The sequence below is a fragment of the Sphaerodactylus townsendi genome, linkage group LG02 (assembly GCF_021028975.2).
Source record: "Sphaerodactylus townsendi isolate TG3544 linkage group LG02, MPM_Stown_v2.3, whole genome shotgun sequence".
Classification (NCBI taxonomy): domain Eukaryota; kingdom Metazoa; phylum Chordata; class Lepidosauria; order Squamata; family Sphaerodactylidae; genus Sphaerodactylus; species Sphaerodactylus townsendi.
In genome coordinates, this window is record NC_059426.1 from 17,459,791 (window position 1) to 17,478,498 (window position 18,708).

At 44.4% G+C, this 18,708-nt stretch overlaps 1 protein-coding gene across 1 annotated transcript in view; it reads right to left on the minus strand.

Moving 5' to 3' along the window:
- PARD3B (par-3 family cell polarity regulator beta) overlaps positions 1-18,708 on the minus strand; it is a 680,328-nt gene that overhangs the window by 54,130 nt on the left and 607,490 nt on the right. Inside the window, exon 22 of the mRNA XM_048484334.1 lies at positions 4,994-5,073. Coding sequence (XP_048340291.1) covers positions 4,994-5,073 — 80 coding nt within the window. The remainder of the gene's footprint in view (positions 1-4,993; positions 5,074-18,708) is intronic.

Here is an 18,708-nt window from a genome sequence, read left to right on the forward strand (position 1 = left end):
ATGAAAGCCTTTAACAAGTCAATCTAGGTGTGAAAACAGGACAGTACCTGCCTTTTGCATCAGGTCCTCAACAAAATCCAATCCTAGAACATTGATGTACTTAACTAGATCTGCTTCCATTTACAATTGATGACAGGAAAGACTGTCCTGTATACGTTGAAGCTTCATGACGTATGAGCCCCTGGAAAATCATGGTCAGTTCTCATTTTATGATTGCCTCTGGTGCGTGCAGTGTGTCTCACAGGATGGCTGGGGATAGCTGAAGAATAATGTTTGAATACTTAGACGCCCCCCCCCCCCCGCAGTGGCCAATTCTTTGTATGTTCCTAATGTTGTACCTCTCCCACCCTGTATATACCTTAAATTGTTGCATGATTTAATGTATTGTCGAAGGCTTTGCATGATTGTTTCTAATCCTCCACTATATAATACCTCATCAAAAATATGTTATTATATTTTGTAACAACTGTTTGCACTATTGTTTCTGAAATGTCATCATTCAGAAATAGTGTATAAGTCTTATACAAAATAAGGTAATTTCTGTATGACTGATATGTGTTTTTAATTTAAAGGGCACACCATTCTGATAAGAACTACAGGAAGATCTGCATCGTAACTTTCCATCAGAGAAACATGGAGCAGAAATGAAACCCTTTTGACTTTCAGAAGAGTAATGGTTTTGGAAAATCATGATTACTTAAATACCTTCCAAATAACTATCTCAAATACAGGTAAAATCATGGTATAGAAGGAAGAATGATAAATGAATAGCCTGATACACTAGTGTAAATTTGGACAAGGGAACTTTTTGTTCACGTGAACAGTTCCAGTCTGCTAAATGTTCCGCAGAAGCTGTGGTTGAAGTAGTAAACAAGATATTGGGATGGAAGAGAACTGAACAGAGAATCATATTGAAAAACCTCAGCTGTCATATAAATCAATAGTACATGCACAGCTGGGTACTGAATTCAGTTCTGATGATCTATTACAGAGCAGATATAAAAGAAATAAAGGGGGTTCAGAGATGAGATGGAAGACAGCAGCAATTGTAAGGCCTAGAGGAGACTGGGGCTAGAAGAGAAGGGGACAGAGACAGAACGGAATAGATCTGTTAAGTGGGGAACTGAAATAAATGAGAGCGGATGCAATAAAAGTACATCAGATGAGAAAGGAACGGGGCACAGGCGGTATATTGGGCATTACTTTTCAAGCTGCTCCTTTATGAAACCTGAAATATCCTCCAACTTGTTAGATTACCTAATCATCCAGGGGAGCTCATTGGTCAGACTGATCGTTTTGGACAATAGTATAAAATGGACCTTGAAAATATCCTGCCACACCTGAGGTACAAGGGGAAAACCACGAGGCATCAAAGTGCCATTTTAAGAACGAACTCTTCTGACAGTAAACTAACAAAACCACATTACTTGTGACTTAAATAGATTGTGGATGCATGCAATCCCTTTTCAAATAACAGAGTATTATTTAGAAGTCCGTATAATAAAGGCAGTTAAAACATGCATTTTTGTCAAGCAGATCCAATAACATCCAGTTATATATTCTGAAGGCTACACAGGTAAAACTGTAAAAAACTTGGCTGAGACCAGGTGAAAACAATGGAAAAGACTGCAAGCAAAACCTCCCTTCATAGATCATAAAGTGCAGCGGAAATATCTGTCGCGTATCTATAGTAAATTAAGTGCTTACACAGTTACTATCTCAAAGTAATATCTATATCATTGCAACACTTCTGAATGCACCAGTATCCGGCATTTAAAGAATAGAAATAATTGGTGCAGCTTGTGTTGGGATGATGCAATCTCTTGCCATTCAAAAACAACAGCCAATCAGAACGTGGGACACTGGGCAAGCTCAGAGGTGCTTGCAGCTGCCACTCAAAAGCAACAGACAATCAGATCACTTGGTCTATTTTCCTCAGTACAAACTTTATTTTAAATCAATTAGCAGGCTTATTCACTAGTTTTCTCCCCCTGACAGCAAAATCTTATTTTAAACCGTTAAAAACATAGATCAATTTCTTCCATTCACACAGTGCATACACAAAAACACCAATCGGGAGCAGACCAAGTTTATTTTTCTTGCCCAGCCGCCTGATCTTCCCGCCTGACGTCCATTCAAGCTGCCACTCAAAATCAACAGCCAATCAGAACAGGGACACCAGAAAAGCTCAGACATGCTTCCAAAGTAAATACAGAGCCAACTGGAGCATTTCCTCCCTGTCCTAACTCTGCTCCTGGGAAGAAGCAGGAAACTGTGCGGAAGAAGAAACAGGGATAAATGAGATGCTGTATGTAAGACCACAGTTTAAACCCGGTATAATTGTGCTGCGTGGAAATGGCCATGGTGTATTCTTTGCCGAAGAGCTGGATGAGGTTCCAAGACCAGAAGCGCTATAGCGTGACTGGGAAGAGATCTTGAGGGAAGATACACCAGGGAGCGCTGTTGGGGTTGCAACTGGCAAGAGCTTTTGGATTGGGGACAAGGGGTGGGGGGAGCTACTATCACATTACTTCCAGGAAGATCTCGAAGTAACATTGGGCAGCTCTAAAAATCAGGTGATTCGTAGAGCTACGTGACATCATTTCTGAGTTTTTCCAGGAGATGTCATCACAGTACAGATGCCCCCAAACATTTTTTTAATCCACCAATGCCACTTGGAGAGGTGGTAGGCAATGAGGGCTTCAAGTGGGATGCCTCTTTCCATAAACTCTGCAGATACGGGTTCCAGTCCCCTCCTGCAACAGTGTTTCCTTAAGGGGAGGAGTGTGGCTCCGTGGCAGAGCATCGGTTTTGCATGCCGAAGGTTCCAGGTTAATTCCCCAGAAACTTCGGTTAACAGGATCAGGTGGCACATGAAGTGCAAGGCTTTACCTTAGATCCTGGAGAACTACTTCCAGTCAGCATACAGAAAACTAGCAGACTCAATAGCTCAGACTAGCCTGAGCTCATTAGACTCGGAAGCCAAGCAAAGTCAGACATCGTTACTACTTAGATAGGAGGCCGCTAAGGTAGATCAGAGTTGTCATGTGACGGGATGAAATGGCAAAATCACCTCTGCTCATCTCTAGCTTTGCGAAACTCCCAAGGGGCTGGTGTAAGAAAGTCTGTTACAACTTGACAGTGCTTAATTATTATTACAAAACTATGAGTGAAACTACATCGCACAGCACCCGTTATATTGAATGTGCAACATTTGGTGACAATACTGGATTAAGTGAGTGAATATCTGACAATAAAACTATATTTCTCCATGGTTTGGACGTGCACCAATGAATGCTGACAACTGCAACTAGATGAATGTCAACACTCACAGATGTATCCCTGAGTTTTTTGACCGTTTGCCTGGAATTGTTGATGTTCGTGTAAGAATGCCAATATTCAGTACAACTTGGATATTTCTTGGGAAATTGCTTACTTATCCTTGACCTGACCACAGCGAAAGAGCCTCCCAGGATGAAACACTGTACAGAGATCATGTTGTGAAGGAGAGAAAATGGGTAAAAAAATGCCGACTTAGTTGGACAGTGTATCAGAAATCCCACCGGGATATGATTCAGTAAGCAATCCAAGGGAGGCGGCGGATTCAGTCACCAAATCTGATCTAATGGGATTTTGCAGAGTTAGGTTTTGTAGCGCTTGAAGGGATCTTCTAGAAATGCTGAAACATTTCACCCTGCAGAAATGCTCCTCGATGTGCGTACATTTTGGTGCCATCAGCCATGAACAGTAACAGGAAGACACTGTCATGGTTTTGCCAGTGATTGGCATGGTTTTGCTAACCATACTCATACACAGCCTACTGAAGGCAACAGCATCATATCAGAAAGTGGGGACGTGAAAAGATACTGCCTTTGAACAGCAGAATGGCCCAAATGGTGAAGGGCAGCAGTTTGGGGGGGGGGTGGTGGAAGGGAGGGCTCAGATTTATCTATAAGCCTTCCCAAAAAGTGACAGAGGTGGAAACAAAGCTGTGATGCAATTTTCCTCCCTTCCTGGGATAGTGCTAGCCAATGGGCAAGAGGGGCAGCTGCCCTGGGTACCATGCTTGGGAGCCCCCAACAGTCCCCAATCCTGCCCCATTGATTAAGCGGGGGGGAGAAAAAGATTAGGCTCCTGCTGACATCACTCACACCTGCCCTGTTTTGAACTCGGGTCTCCCACTTTTAGCAATAGTCACTCCCAAGTTGACTCAGCAGTGGCTGCTTGCGCCTGATCTGTCTGAGGTTCAGAAAGCTGTCTTCCGTGTGGCACAAGTGCTGACCGTTCCTTGGCCCGGGATGGCAGGGTGGACCGTAATTCTGAGGCCCCACCTGCGACTTCTTCCCAGAGCTCCCGAATCGCTAAGATGGCCCGCTCTCTCTTAGTGGTGTTTGGTAATTAGATACATGGAATTAGATACTGGAATTAGGCTTTGAGAAAAAGGTTTCCTTAAAGCATAGGTGTCAAACTCGCGGCCCTCCAGATGTTATGGACTACAGTTCCCATCATCCCCTGCCAGCACATGTAGTGTAGTCCATAACATCTGGAGGGCCGCAAGTTTGACACCTGTGCCTTAAAGCCATGCTAGAGCCATGAACTTAAGGCAAGAGTGTCACGCTGGAAACTCCTCACTGCAGCAATCTTGTCCTGGGAAACTACGAGTTTATCATCCCAAACTGTCTCCGCCAGGCCCTGCTGTAAGTCTCATGGAGAAAGCTGCTTCAATTCCGGGTTCTTTCCTTACATGTTGTGACTCTCACTGACATATTCATTGACAAGAGACTTTATTATTTTTTTTCCCCAGAATTGGCTTTCTAAATTATTAACACAGCTATAAAGATGGCACTAAATCATCAGCAGAAGGGCGGCATGACAAAATTGCAACATAATCTCTCATTTCGTTGCCAGATGTCTGTTTGATGCAGATTTCGCAAAACAGAGCGGAAAATCATTCTCTCAGAGAGAAAAAGCGAAAGAAAAAATTAAACCTTACCTGGGTAAGGAGGCATATTGCCTTTCGATGCCTTCAAACTGGAGATGGTGTGAAGCCCCATCTGGACCTTTTCCAGACACCTGTGGAGAAAAGCGTAATTAGAGATAAAGATCATTCATTCAACCTAGTTACTGACAGTGTTTCTCAAAATGATAACCAGAGAACAAATGATGCTCTAAGCATGCCAAAATCAACAAAAGAGAAATGCCGGGGCTCAAGAGGAATCTACACTTAATCTCACCCACTATAACAGATTGTTAAAAAAAAAATTATATCAAAAGACTGCTTGTGTTTCTGGAAGCCGGGAGAGGGGACTCATTTGGTATTGAAGGACTGGGCTAGACAGAACTGCCACAGCTAGGGAAATGTAGACAGTAACCATGATGCAAGACCACTGGGTTCCACGTAGGAGTCGGGTGTACATTGGGGCAGAAAATTAGACATACCGTAAACTAAGATGGAAGATGGCATGCTTTAAAAGATACTCTATGTCCTTAAAAAAAAAGGAAATGTACTTTTCTCTCTTTCTCACAATACTAGAACCAGGGGGCATTCATTGAAAATGCTGGGGGGAAGAATTAGGACTAATAAAAGGAAACACTTCTTCACACAACGTGTGATTGGTGTTTGGAATATGCTGCCACAGGAGGTGGTGATGGCCACTAACCTGGATAGCTTTTAAAGGGTTTGGACAGATTTATGGAGGAGAAGTTGATCTATGGCTACCAATCTTGATCCTCCTTGATCTGAGATTGCAAATGCCTTAGTAGACCAGGTGCTCAGGAGCAGCAGCCGCAGAAGGCCATTGCTTTCACATCCTGCACGTGAGCTCCCAAAGGCACCTGGTGGGCCACTGCGAATAGCAGAGTGCTGGAGTAGATGGACTCTGGTCTGATCCAGCAGGCTAGTTCTTATGTTCTTGTGTTCTTATCTACTGGGTAAAGTCAAAGCAAGTGTTAACACCTATTATGCTTGGACCAAGACCCCGGCATCCAAACTCTGGCTCACTTCACGGATTCGTTGTGAAAGTGATACTCCCAGCCTCAGTTCCCTAATCCATAAAATGGGAATCTTTTTTAGAGTTAGTGGTCAGAGAAATAACTTCAAGATTTTAAGGCATCTAAAGGATGCTAGTAGGGATGAATAAATTGTAATTAACAGAAACAGTAAATGACTTCCTGATCTTGGTACTGCTACTGTGTTTGAGATGCTTATTGTTGTTGTTACTGCCAACTTCAAACAAATGCTCTCACATTCCTTCCCCTCCAGCCCTAAATTTATCCAAGGAGCTGAAAACTGAAGAAAGAACAAACCCTGGTGCACAGATATAATGCTGTAGTAGCTGGCTTTACTAAGGAATCTTATCTTATCTTCCTTCCTTCCTTCCTTCCTTCCTTCCTTCCTTCCTTCCTTCCTTCCTTCCTTCCTTCCTTCCTTCCTTCCTTCCTTCCTTCCTTCCTTCCTTCCTTCCTCCCTCCCTCCTCCCTCCTTCCTTCCTTCCTTCCTTCCTTCCTTCCTTCCTTCCTTCCATTCCATTCCTTCCTTCCTTCTTCCATTCCTTCCTTCCTTCCTTCCTTCCTTCCTTCCTTCCTTCCTTCCTTCCTTCCTTCCTTCCTTCCTTCCTTCCTTCCTTCCTTCCTTCCTTCCTTCCTTCCTTCCTTCCTTCTCCTTCCTTCCTTCCTTCCTTCCTTCCTTCCTTCCTTCCTTCCTTCCTTCCTTCCTTCCTTCCTTCCTTCCTTCCTTCCTTCCTTCCTTCCTTCCTTCCTTCCTTCCTTCTCCTTCCTTCCTTCCTTCCTTCCTTCCTTCCTTCCTTCCTTCCTTCCTTCCTTCCGTAGTTCTGTCTACATATCACAGCAAGCCAAGGTTTGCACTAAATTTCAATCAAAACAGCGGCATTGAGTCTCTGAATGAACAGGCATACACATGTATATATGTATGTATGTATGTATGTATGTATGTATGTATGTATGTATGTATGTATGTATGTATGCTTTACGTTTCCATACAATTAGCATGTGTGTTATATGGTGCAGCAGGTGCCTGAAACAGAGTTGAAAATATAACTCTGGTTTGTCAATTAAGGTGTTCTGGCAAATGCCACAAATCATAGTGAGAATACACCTCAGCGGGCAAAGTCACATCCGTTTCGGATCCCAGCTAGGTCCTAAATTCTCAGAGTCAGACAACCTGTCCAAATACAGTCCACATGTCTTTAATTTTCCTTCAGCCTTGTGCCTGAATTAGCCCAAACCTGTAGATGCAAAGAGTCTTCTTTAAACGAGGCTAACACTTCAGCCGACACGGGGCTTGATGCAAAGGTAATCCTCGTTTCTTAAATTATTATGTTCTATCCTGACACTGCTAGAATCAGCAGTTTTACAAAGTGATACACTAAGTGGTCATTTAAAACCTTTTTTCTCCTCCCTCCTAAATGTAGATTAATGGAAGAGGGGAGGATTTAACGTCTTTTCACAACATTGTTAACAATTCATTTGGAAGGGGAAAAAAGGATAAATCGTGGTGGTCTTTCTGCAAACTGATTTATATATTGTGTTTGTTTCCTTTCTCTCTCTCTCTAATACATAATGTACACACTGTACAAAATTAACATGTCCCTCATGTTCTACAGGTTACAGAACACTCCTGCCGGTCTTGTAATGTATACACAATATTGTTAGCTTTGCTGAAGATATTTAAATAATTGAAAGACTGGGAAATGAGTTTCGGGAAGCAGGATGTACATGCATGCAACAGGTTCATGTCCTAGGTACATCCCTTGGACAAAAACATCACCAAAAGACAAGTATTCAGATATATTATTAGGTTGAACCAAAGGTATTCAAACTGCGGGGAAGGCCCTTCGGGGAACGGCAGAGGGAGTGGGGTGCACAGGATACTTGGGACCACAGTTGCCAACTTTGGGTAGGGCACTTCCTGAAGATTTGAAGGAGGCGCTTGAGGGGGGCGTGGTTTGAGAAGAGGAGGGATTGTATCATCATCAATCCTCCTGCCATTTCTGTTTGTTGTTTGCTCTCTAAGACACGGTCGCCATAGAAACTGATGGTAGATACAGTTTACAAAAATTGGCTCCCGGCCGCTGATGGATTATTTGCTCAGTGCAAACTGGCCAATGAACTCAAAGAGCAAACTTAGGTTCGGCGCCTTTCATTAAAGGCTTGGCTCAGCCCTGCATCTTCTCGCCATCTGTCGAGATGCAAGCCGAGAGGCTCCCTCTGCGAATCAAGAGGAAAAGGAGGCACATCTGACCAGATAAAACCACAAGGGACGACAACAACGACAACAACAACAACAACAAGTATTTATGTCTAATTAGGTGGCCACTAAAATGCTGAGAACATCCTAAAGCATATCACTTTGTTTATGGATGCTTATTGTTCTGACCCCCAAGTGAATCTGTTTTTGGTGCCCTGTACTTGGCTAGGACAGAGTGGGGGAGACACAAGCCAAGTTCAACAATTCAAACAATAGGTTTATTAGGCGAATTAAGACCCTAACATCTCCCTTGGGTCTGTCTAAATCAAAGTACCAGCACAGATTTGAAGCTGTAGGCTGTGCCTTCTCTTGGCTGCTTTCAAGAAAGTCCACTGTGCCTTGCTTCCTTTTAGTTCTTTCAGTCTTTCTCTGGTTCTAATTGCTGTTAACCTTAACTTGTGCTCTATATATTACCATAGACTACTATGGACCACCATATACGTCACGAATATTACAGTCTCCAGCTACCCTTGGCACCTCGCTCTGACTGACTGGCTAGAGCTAAAACAGGGGATTGCTGGGTAAAGAAGGAAGACTGCCTCTCAGGAAATGTCTTAAAGGGACAGGGGCTAACTAAAATTCCCTCCCTTAGAAGACTTTACAATGAACTCAACCCATGATAACTATGAGGAAACTAAAGCTTAATGGGAAAATAACAAAAGCCTCTGTGGGGGTGTGACACTTATGCTAATCATTGACTTCCACATGGGACAAATCTGAACACCAGCACAGGTCCATCTTCAATGAGGAGTTCAAGCACATCACAGGTATTAGCATCATGGGCTTAGAAACTTGGTAGTTAAAAGAGATTCCTCTCCTTGCACCCCCTGTGTGGGAACCAATTAGCTGAACTATTCATGTGGCTGCCAACGTCCAGGTGGGGTGTGGAGATCCCCCAGAATTACCACTGATCTCCAGGCAACCGAGATCAGTTCTCCTGGAGAAAATGGCTGCTTTCAAGGGAAGACCAGTTGGCCGTGCCAGCAGGAGCTGATGGGAATTGTAGTCCATAAACATCTGAAGCGCCAGGGTTGGACACCCCTGCTCTAGAGCATTTAATCCCCCTCTTCTCCTTAATACCCCCCTTTACAAGTGCCACCCCCAAATTTCTAGGAAGAGATTCTCTGAATGCCTACTTTCACGGAAACAAAAAGGGGGATTATATATGAAGAAAGGTTCACCACGTACCCCATCCAAGAAAAGGGCTACACAATTCTTTCAGTGAAAGCTGGGAATTCAGAGAAGTTAGAATCTCATGGCAATAAATCCTTTCACATTGTTGTGCAATAGCAGTTGCTGATTCAATTCTCCCCACATCCGCCAGTCTGTATTTTTGTATTGTTATAGCCAATGGCTCAAACAATAAATACTTGACTGACTGACACATCCACCAGTCGTAGGGAGATTATCATGTGCAGGTGACCGAGGCAAGGAAAATACTGGAAACTGCTGTGCGGATGCTCCATGGCCACTACAAATGCCTCTTCCTCATGAGAATTGTTGTGTGGATACAGTCACAAATCCTATAGAACAGTCATATGTGCTTGTTTAGTATTAAAGCAATCCTTGGCGGTATCAATGGATGTTGATCTGTTTAGAATGGAGGCATTTTCACGCATGCACACTTTTGAAAAAAAAACCCCTCAACGGGACCATCTGGCAGGTGCTTGAGTCGTTCAGTGCCATACCGAAACAAATCAAACCAAAAACTAAAATTATTGGATGTATACAGACAGAATGAGGCATGCAAGTTAAATATTAGGCTGACACTCCATTAAATATGCCACAGTTAAGACCCCCAAGAGAAGGGGGACTAGAAGCATCAACATTCTAAGGAGCTGTGGACTCATGAGGGATAGCTGAGTATGCTTGAACTGATCAAATATTGTGTGTGTGACAACCCAAATGTGAGCTGAAGGACCCGGTGTAGCTTCCTACCAGTCCTACTTGTTTCGCACAGCCTTTTAGTGTTTTTTTTTAAAAGCCATATTGATTTTCCATTTTAACTGCCAAAGCTCCGCTTCATTTCAGTATTGCTATGCCTTTTCTGTTTATGGTCGTTTCCCCACTTACCTGCTGCTGCGTGCTACTCTCCCCAAGTAGTGCGGGGTCCCCCAGCACTCCCCACTACAGGGGCGGCGACAATGCAGCCGACCCGACGCTACCGCTGTCGCGCCCCCTCAGCGCGAGTCATTCCTGGCGCTCCTCGAAACGGCGCCTTTTGATGATCCCGCGCAGAGCGCGGGGTCGTGGGGAAGCCCGGGAGCGTGCCAGAAATGACGCACGCTGGGAGTAGCACGCAGCAACCTTTGGTCGAGGTAAGTGGGGAAACGACCTATGCTTTCTCTGGTGTAGTGGTTAAGAGCAGGTGGATTCTAATCTGGAGAACTGGATTTGATTCCACACTCCTCCACCTGAGTGGCAGAGGCTTATCTGGTGAACCAGATGTGTTTCCGCACTCCTGCATTCGTGCTGGGTGACCTTGGGCTAGTCACAGTTCTCTCAGAACTCTCTCAGTCCCCCCTACCTCACAAGGTGTCTGTTGTGGGGAGAGGAGGAGAAAGGAGCTGCCCATTGGCTCTAACAACTGCTTACAAGAGTTCATCAAGAGGTGAATCACAGCCATTACTGGAAAATGGAAGCCATCAAACAAAATGAAAGCAAGGCACCATTCGGCTGGGCTACCCAGACCTGTGTTACCTTGTGCAAACAGCAACATGGACCTCTTTTTATTTTTCATATTGTTCATTACTGCTCGATATGTAAGCCCAGGGTGAAAAGCAATCTGTAGCTCCCAGCCTACCTCAGAATTAACAAAAAAAAAGAAATATTTTGATTTCTTGATCAGGTTCTGCCTCCGCTTCCAAAAAAATGATCACCTGTGGATTCTTCCCACTTTGGATAATGTCTTGCTTGTGCTTCGCGGTATCGTTTTGAAAGGGCTCAAAGGCACGTTGGCCAGGTCACGATGAGTGACATTATCTCCATCAAGATCTCTCCTTTGACCTTGACTGAGACCGTTGGCAGAATTAGGCTGCTTAAACCCCACCACTTTCAATGGCATTTAAATAACAGAGCTGCTTGCAGGACCACAGCCGCGAAGTGCTGCTTTGAAGGGACGCCGCCTCTTTCCAGCTCTGCGGGCCTTAAAAGACTGGACGTTCGTCTTTTTAAAAAGCCACCAGCTGCTTTTTTTGGTGTTGCCTGCACCTTCCCACCACTGAAAGTTGGCATGGTCAACTCTTAGCGACTGCAGACTGCCTCGTTCCCACTGCCTCCTTTACCTTTCTCAGACACAATGATAGGGATTGCGCGCAAATTACCGAAGCTGTTTTTACCGTCTCCCGGCCTCGCATTGTGTATTTAAAGGGTTAGGCCAAAGGAAGACTTCCGGTATATTTCTCTTCCGGACTCTTTCCCTCCCACCGCCCATCCATACCTCTGATCAAGGACTGAAAAGAAAAAGGAATGAAAAGAGCCACGGAAGCACGTGGAACTGGCCCTTTAATCTTTACTGCTCCTTTAGAGTCCATAGTTTTCCAGATATGTTGGGGAGGGGAGAAAATGGAAGCCATCAAACAAAAATGAAACAAAGGCACCATTCGGCTGGGCCACCCAGACCTGCGTTACCTTGTGCAAACAGCAACATGGACCTCTTTTTATTGTTCATGTTTTAGCCAATTGCTTAACCGCCGTGATTGCTCATCTCTGAAAAACAACAACCCCCCCCCCCACCACAGCATTTTGTTTGAACAGAAACACCTTTTCCTTCTTTGCACCAGCGACAAAAACATGCCGAAGAAGGCAGACTGGATTGATGCCCCCCCCCCCCATCTTGAGATTCCGTGACACGTTATTTACCAAACTCTCCGAGATTTGCCCATCTGCCTTTTTATTTAATCAAAAAGGTGCAAATTAAAATCTCAAAACATTCTGTGTCCATTTTTCAAAAGGAACGAAGTACTTTCTTAACCTGCAGGAGGAGGAGTGCAGTTTTGCTTTCCTGCGTCTCCTGATCAAAGTTGAAACAGTGATTTTGCATTATTATAACACTCATCATTTCTGCCTCTAATTTGGATGGTTTTTTAATAAAGCTCCATTGATTCCCCTGAATGAAATCCCTCTTGGCAAAAGCAGAACACACACACTGATTACTAAATATGCAGCAATTATCATATTCAGCAGCATACTTTAATATCTTATTTATAGACGTATCTGTCTATAATTTGCTTTAATTAAGTTGCATTGATTTTAATGACAGGAGCCATCTCTGAAAGATGAAGCCGGGGTTACGCGATGCCGTCAACACTGCTGTGCCATTGTTCGGAGGATGCACCTTCCTTTTTCCTCTGCCGCACACCACAGCTTTTCCTTTTCAAGATACACAAAACCGGTAAGATAGAAGCCTTTTTCTGGATCAGGTTTTGAAGCTTCTTAAAGTTGAATTGTACAAGACTAGGTGTGCGCTCTTAACTAGCATGCAAATCAACTAAAGGTAGAGTTGATTAAGGGTGGAGATGGTGGGGCCCTTTGCAAAGAAAGTTATCCTCATGGATTTTGTTTTTCCAGAGTGGTGAACTTCAAGGATGAAGGATGAAACAGTTACACACACACACACACACACACACACACACACACACACACACACACACACACACACACACACACACACGTGCGCACAGAGAGAGAGAGAGAGAGAGAGAGAGAGAGAGAGAGCGCTTCCTTACAAACAAGAATGGACGTTTATATTTGAACTCACACTTTGGTTCAAAGAGATGCCCGTAACACCCTTTTGAGAATATGTAAATACAGCAGCATCTAATCCAGCAGTTTCAAGATTATTAATCAACTACGTTCATCTGACGGCTCTCCCTAAAACTCTTCACTGGGCACAGTGGAAAAGTAGCAAGTTAGCAATACTAAGAGAGGGAATGGATCCAAAAGGAAAATACTTTAGTCCTTCAAATAGATGAAATATCTACTTACACACTTACCAAATGTGATTAACTCTAAATGCCTAGTAATGAAATAAAGTGGAACCTTGGTTTTCGTTGGTAATCCGTCCGAAAAGAATCAATGAAAACCGAAACCGATGAAAACCGAGGCAAACCCTTCCATAGGAATCAATGTAAATCCAATTAATCTGTTCTAGGCTCTCCAAAAATCATACCCAAAACACATTTTTTGGTGAATAGACATAGTGTTTAATGCTGAAAACAGTAACAAACAATAACACTAGGACCAGCTTCAGAGCCAGTGGACCAATGTCGCACCAGAAAGCCGTCCAAAGAGGTCTGTTTCTGACGCCTCTTTGTCATTAAACAAGTTGCAGACACGGCCTGCAACAGCTTTGTCCGGGTGATTTTTCTCCACAAACCCCTGCACCTTACTGCAAATCGATGAAAACCGAGGCAAATTGATGAAAACCGAGACAAATTTTTCACTGAAAAAATAGATGAAAACCGAAACAGATGAAAACCGAAGGCAATGAAAACCGAGGTTCCACTGTACTCCCCCACTCTCTGACAATACAAGCAGTAAACTTGAGCCACCTACAAAAAAGGCTGAGGTTTTTTACATATTCAAGGGCTCCCCAGTGATACAAAACCACAGGACTTTGGAATACGGTTACCACCTTCGGGTTTGGAAATTCCTGGAGATTTGGGATTGGAATCTGGGAAGGGACCTCAGTGGGATATGATGCCGCATCAAATCCCCAGGAAAACAGCAACAAACCCACTTTAATTCCATGTTGTGGAACATCAATGAGTGTGCAAATCTTCAGACTCGACGCACGAGGGGAATGCTTTTAATTGTGCAAAATACTGAGTGTGCACACTGGGTCTGCTTGCCGTTGCATCTGCAGCAGACCCACTACCTTATGACCAGATTGGTGATTGGTGAAAATAAAAACACAAATGACTGCTCGGCTGGCAGCAATATTTTCCCTCGCAAAGCAAAGGCAGACAAATCAAACGAATCTGGGGAGGTGGGGTGGGGAGGGGCGTTGCCATTCTGGGATATGCTTCACCGGTTTCTAGAGACTCCCATAGAGAGCCACTGGGATGAAAATTGTTCTTGGAAAAGAAAAATCTTTGAAATACCCTTGGAAGGAGGAGGCAAAGTAACCTGAACAATAGAGATTTGGAGTAATAAGAAGTGTCAGACTCCCATTTTGGACCTTGGTCCAGGAAGGAAGGAAGGAAGGAAGGAGGGAGGGAGGGAGGGGGGTTGTAGGGCTGGTATGGATGGAGACTACTCCCAAGGAAAAGCAGAAATGTAGAATGGCTGTTTTAGGGTTGGGCACAGTGGTGGGATTCAGCAGGTTCACACCACTTCGGCAGAACCGGTTGTTAAAAGGGTGCTTGTAAACAACCAGTTGTTAAATTATTTGAATCCCACCACAGATTGGGCAGAGAGAGTTCAGTCTAAAAAGAGTACCCAGTAGGGCCCTATTCTTCCACTCAGAAAGGAAGCAGGAGAAAAAAAAACCTACCCAGCATCACATGCAACATACTTCTTGTCTAGGAATCACTGGGAACTCTATGGTTTTATCAGTGATTCCTTGGGCAACCTATATCACTTATTCCTTTTTAAAAAAAGCATAGCCAGTGTCACGACCTGCCATATTCCCACCCACAAACTTCCTGCTAGTACTGATCAGGGGCGTGAGGATGAAAGATGCAGAATATAATGACCAAAGGGGGACCCACATAGCAGCTGTGGAGTCAAGCTGAGGTTGGTGGTTTTCTGAGTGAGCAGCACTCTGTGGTCAAAATATGAAGACCTCAGCAGGGCTATTACACTGTTGCACGGCTATGGCTTCCTTCTTTATTTGGTACAGGAGAAACATTCAGTGAAGAGCTTTGTTTAAAGCCCTCTTCTGAACAAGTACGCCGGATGGGGAACAGAAGGACTGTTCTGCACTGCCCCCCCCCCCCCATTCTGTGACAACTGTGTCTACATTGTGTAAGGAGCATTTTGAAAACCACTGCTCTCCAAGCAGCCCTTCAAAAGGCACAAGGACACTCTTGCAAAGCATACCCGTCGGTAAAAATTGTGCAAACATATTGTGAGAGCGGATAATGTACACAACTTGTGGAGAGTCTCGGCCCTTGCCAAAGCACGTTGTGAAACTAGCTACATTTATGATTCATTCTCATATTGTTGAATTACACTGGACTGTGACTTCTAAACATCTTATAAGTCTTCGAGGAGCACAGCTAAGCACCTGGCCCAAACACTGTTGGACTGGCAAGCACATGCCTTCATGAAAACGTCTTCCCAGGCTTGGTTTGGCACATTAACCTCAAATCCATTAAACATGTGAGGCTGGTAGGAAAAAAAAGAAGAAGCGCAGCACCCAGATTATTTGAATACCACCATTGTATCACATTTCCCCCCATATTTCCCTCAGCAAAGACAGGGTTCAGCAAACATTTCCCCACCCGAGTACTGCAGCCCTGCTCTGAAATGCTGCCGTTGGCGTACAAGCCGCTATATCATGTGCCTCCACCTACCGAGCCATATTTTTTTACTTAGCTCCACCCACTGAGCCATCTTGTTGTAGCTTCCATGACACCTGAAATAAAAGTAAGGACCATAAAGTCTGCCTTCCATCTGTGTCCGGGTGTGAGCCCCAGCACGGCGCCCGGACTTGGAATAAAGCTGCTGGAGGACGCGGCAACGGGGGGTCTCCCGGAGGAGACAATGCTGCACCGGCCGGCAGCCTCGACGATCCGCCGCCCCTCCTTTCGAGCAAGATGCCGCCTCCCTGCCGGGTCGACACGCCGACCCAGGAACTGAACAAGGGGCTGATCACCCGACCCGTCGATCCTTCGACGGGTCAATCGAGCGGCCCACCGGCGCGGACGTTCTGGGACAGGGGAGTGAAGAGGCGGGGCTCTGAGTCTGGCCGGGCTCGCCTAGTCCCAGCTGAAGCTGATGGAGAGAATCTGAAGGGACGGCAGCTGGGAGTGGCAGGGGAATTGGAGGGGAAAAGGTATATAAGGGGGTGGGAAAGGAGTCTCAGGGGCGTTGGCTGAGGGAAGAGGATGGAAGGGAGACCTGTGAGGAGTCAGGGAAGGAAATCTGTTTAGCCCAGGAGGGCAGGGGGAAGAAGGGTCCTGCAGCCCAGCTGTGCAGGAGAACAAGCCGGGGGACCTGTGTTGAGCCCCAATCCTGTGAGGGTACAACAGGGGAGGGGGACTTGTGGGAATCCTGGTAGGTGAACCAACCCTCGCTCAGTGAAGTAACAGAGCTAGGGGAGGAGTGCAGGAAGGGTACAGGAAGGATATCAGGGCACGCTAGAAGCTGAGGTGCCCTGTGGGCGAGACTATTTAAAACATCGTCTAGGGAGGACAACCCCCAGGTAAAGGGAGGTGGGATGGCACACTCACCCCAGGAGGACAGGCGGTCAGGGGAGGTGCCACAATCTGGTATACAATGTATATTGTAATACATACTAAATTCTGTTACCAAATAAGATTTAATTGGGGTCCAATTGTAAACACTATTAATTCAGACAAAAATTACTGGTTACCCCACAAAACACCCAATATCCTTTTGTTCCTTGCGTCCCTGTAATGGGCCATGGTCAAATTTCATGATTGCCACAGCAACTTGCATATCTATTAAGAGAGGCAAGGGTTCTGAATTTCCTTTTTCCTACATCTCTGCGTTTTAGAATATATCATCATAACTGTGTAAGCACTATCCTTTCTAAAAATGCAAGGGCATGAACTTGATTGGGGGGGGGGGCGGAAACGCTCAAACACAGGTTCGCTGGTCCATTTTCAGTTTCTGGTCATCATTTTTCACTTGCTGATTACCGCTATAAGTGTTGATTAATAGTTGTGTTGATGTCAGTGGAATGCACTTCGGATAGGTCAGGAAAACAGCCTTGGATAAAGTTAACTAGAGAGAATAATCACCCCATCCTTCCTGGTTTTTACACAAGACAGACTTGCACATTATCCTTACTGATGACCCTGGTATCTTTGTTTAGCGGTTCTGAACATTTTTACCGAGAAGTAAATCAGGCAATTAAATGGCTCTGCAGTTTCTCCATCTTTCACATTTTGAGAAAGAAGAAACGTGGGGGAACTGCTCCCCCCCCCCCCCAAGAATGGTATTTAGCTAATGACACTGCAAATATATTTAAATTTCCGTACTTCTATCTTTACTGGAACAACTATGAAGCTTCAGGGGAAAACAGCCTGACAACTTTATTATGCTAATGTGTTAGCGTTTCTTACTAATACAATAAGCATTTGTTGATAGGAGTAGCTTATGACTCAGATTTGGACAGGAAACACTTCCTAATGAAGTAAAATAAATTGCAAACGGGAGTTGTGGCACTCATGGGCACCCGTATTGACTGGCTTAACGAACCATAAACACAGCCTTTTGAGTTAGAGGAATGACACTTTGTAAAATACAGAGATGAACAGATTACACAGCCCATTCTGATACAAATTTATCCAATATGGAAATATCTAAACCCTGAGCATCTCTTTCAGTAAACTTCTGACTCAAGAGCTTGATTCAATGTTCTTTGCCTCCCCTTCAAAAAGAGATTACTGCCTCCGCTGTGCCATTCTCTCTGGGTGGTTTGTGGACTGCCCCACTAATCCAATAATGTTTGTGTTAATTTGACCCTTTAATTGTCCTAAATGCACACCAGATTGGCAAAGCCCTCAGACGTGCAACCCTACCTGGAGATAAACTACAAAAAGCAAACAACGGATTGCCTTTAGCAATGCTAAAAATCTGTCCTTTTCAAATAAGCAGAAAGGATTATGTAATCCTTTCCCTCCGCCTGCCTAACACATCAGAATAATTTCAGCAACTTAACAGGGCCTGGGTCTTGAACAAAACAATGAGGTTTTTCCCAAGAAAAAATGCCGTCAGGATGATGGTCAATTTCTCGCTTATTTCTTTGAACTGGATAGCCAGCGTTTATTAATATGCCACGACAATCTGTCCTTTTGGCTCATACATAATATTAAAACCAACCTTTTGACATTGCCTGTGATTGAGAATAAGTCCCCATTGTTCTTCCAGAGTTCTGAATTATGTTCTCATCCCTTTCCCGCAATTAATTCACTACTCAATTTATCCAGATAACTTTTGTTTTAGATTAAAAAATTGCTTCTCTTTCAAGTCAGCTCGGTCATTAACATTTGGAATTGTCACGTGCTTTCCCAACCTCTGTTAAGGCATTTATTTATGAACAATTGTATTTTAACCTGAATTTTGTTGCGCTCCCAGAATTCAGGGTGGTGGCTGTACTGATGTGCCATGAACAAACCATCTTTTTTTGTGCTGTGAGCGCGACTAAAGACGTCTCAGTTTCACAACCTAACTACAGTTTGTTGTGATGTTCGAATTGTGGCTCTTTAACAAACTGGTGATTTGTTTCTTGCTTACCAGAATCTTGC